The 2,436-nt window shown below is 28.9% G+C and overlaps 1 protein-coding gene across 1 annotated transcript; it reads left to right on the forward strand.

Annotated features, from left to right (window-relative positions):
• Positions 1–1,039: 1,039 nt before the first annotated feature.
• Positions 1,040–2,194, forward strand: LOC107423375 (F-box/kelch-repeat protein At3g23880). The gene has a single exon (XM_016032922.3). It carries the CDS (start codon positions 1,040–1,042, stop codon positions 2,192–2,194), a length of 1,155 nt encoding a protein of 384 aa, XP_015888408.3.
• The last annotated feature ends 242 nt before the right edge of the window (positions 2,195–2,436 follow it).

A 2,436-nucleotide genomic window follows, 5' to 3' on the forward strand; every position in this document is an offset into this window, starting at 1 on the left:
AAATTTGTCAAATATTTTGATACAAAAGTGTATATATATATATATATATATTTATTTTTGAAGCAATTAGAATATATAATTTATAGACATATTTCCTTTCTATGTATACTATTTCTTTTTTTAAAAAATATATTATTATTTTAATTTATTTAGTTATATTTATTTCATAATCATTTCAATTTTTTCTATTATTTAAAAATAATTTATTAAATGTATATAACCCAAATTAATATAAAATCATTTATTTTTTAATAAAAATAACTAAATTTAATTTTGTTATATTGAGTTTATTTTTAAATTGAAAAGAAATTATTTGTTTTATTTATATTGCACGTTTTCAAATAAAACAATAATATATTTTTACTTTTTTTTAAAATGTATAGTTACTTATTTACCTCTTTGGCTATTAACATTAATTAAATATTTCAAATGGTAGGAACTCCAATTGAATTGATATTAATCAAATCTCAAATACTTGGAAATAACCCAAAAATTATGTACTAAACATTCAATATAATAATAACCAACCTATTAACAGAAATAACCTTTTTTAAAACAAGTTTATTCGATGAGTAAGTATATTCATATTTTATAGAAATAACAATTTTATATAACATATGCTGGTATCCCAGTGACTTATCACTGAGCTTTTTCCGTGCAATAATTAATCAAATTCGAATTTCCTACCTCGATAAAAACAAAAAAAAAATAAAAAAAACAATTCTTTATTTATTTATTTATTTTTCAGTCCAAAGGTGACCAAGTTTATTGCTTTATTTATTTATTTTTTTCTCTTGGGAATAAGTTTATTGCTTAGAAATATATGAGCTTTTGATAATATTGGACCCCGGTGATCTATATGATGGAAATCCCACCGTGGATCAAAAATTCCATATCCTAATTAAACATACCAGAGATATTATATAAAAGAGTTTCTCTAACAAGCGATCTCTATGTCTTCCTTTGCTACATTAGCCGTCTTACCCTTTTTTTTTTTTCTTTTTTCTTTTTTCTTCTTAATTTGTCAAACCCATTAACAATGTTGAAGAACAAGCCGAACGGGCATCTGCCGGAGGAGTTGGTGATCCAAATCCTGTTGAAGCAGTCAGTAAGAGATCTTCTCCGGTGGAAGAGTGTCTGCAAGTTGTGGTTTACCATCATTAACAATCCCTCCTTCATCGAGCAACATCTAGAGGTAATCAGAAATAATCAGAATAATAATAAGAGTAGTAATGCATATTTTATTGTCAATTCTTGGAGTAGAACAAGTAAGGAACAATGTATCTCCATAGTTTCTTATCAAACGCTTGCATCAATTCCGGAAATTCATCGAGTAGGATTCGCATCTCCTCATACTATCTGCATTGTGGGTTCATGTAATGGTATTGTATGCCTTATCGTTCCTAACAAAAGCAATGACTATGAGACTTCACTACTTCTATGGAACCCTGCAACCAAGCAAACAAAATATCTCAATGTCCCATATTCTTGCTCCTTAAAAGATCATTACAAGAGGGACTGTTGTGATAATATCGGATTTGGTTTCGATGTAAAATACAATGATTACAAGGTGATCGCAGTTGCCGAACCTCTTTGCCCTTTTGGAGTTAAGGTCTACAGCTTAAAAAATAATTCATGGACAATGTGTTCAAGCTGTTCAAAAGATGATAGTTGGGATAGAAATAATCTGACTTATTGGGGTGTTTGCTCTGGTGGAATGTATTCGTGGACAGCGAAAGGGAAAAGAAGAATAGGAAATCATAAGGAGGAGGTGATAATCTCATTTGACATGACCAATGAAGTGCTAATATCAACACCATTGCCTAGTATTACAGAAATTAAACCTCGTAGTGATTATAGAACTTGTCCCACACTGCCAATTAACGGATCGCTTGCTGTTGTTTATGATATGTATAGCAATGAGAAAGATGTTTGGCTACTTGGTGAATATGGTGTTAAAGAGTCTTGGACTAAACTATTTAGTTTTAAGTCCATTGAAGATGAATGGCCATTTGGATTTCTGAGAAAGTCTAATTCTGAGAAGTTGCTCCTAATTATTAGAACAACAACAGAAGAGTTGGTTTTGTTTGATCCTATTACGGAAGAAAGAAATAGTCTCCCAATTTTAAAAAACGGGACAATAGTATTGCAATTGGAAGTTAATTTCACAGAAACCTTAGTTTCCATTACATGAATCCATGGCCGTCAAAGTGTAGTTTGGACATTTTTACGGATATTATTGAGTATATATACAAAGAAGATGATTTACATGCTTGATTATACATGTATATATATATATATATTATACAAAGAAGATGATTTACATGCATGATTATATATGTATATATATATTTTCTTTAATCCATATGCCCTTTTTTGTTTGGTTTTTACTTTTGCTTTCTTTAGTGTATACATATTTTTGGAAATCTTTTTTTA

This window comes from Ziziphus jujuba, chromosome 3, assembly GCF_031755915.1.
Source record: "Ziziphus jujuba cultivar Dongzao chromosome 3, ASM3175591v1".
NCBI lineage: Eukaryota > Viridiplantae > Streptophyta > Magnoliopsida > Rosales > Rhamnaceae > Ziziphus > Ziziphus jujuba.

Coding starts and splice junctions, on each gene's coding strand:
- LOC107423375 (XM_016032922.3), top strand. CDS start 1,040: ATGTTGAAGAACAAGCCGAACGGGCATCTGCCGGAGGAGTTGGTGATC.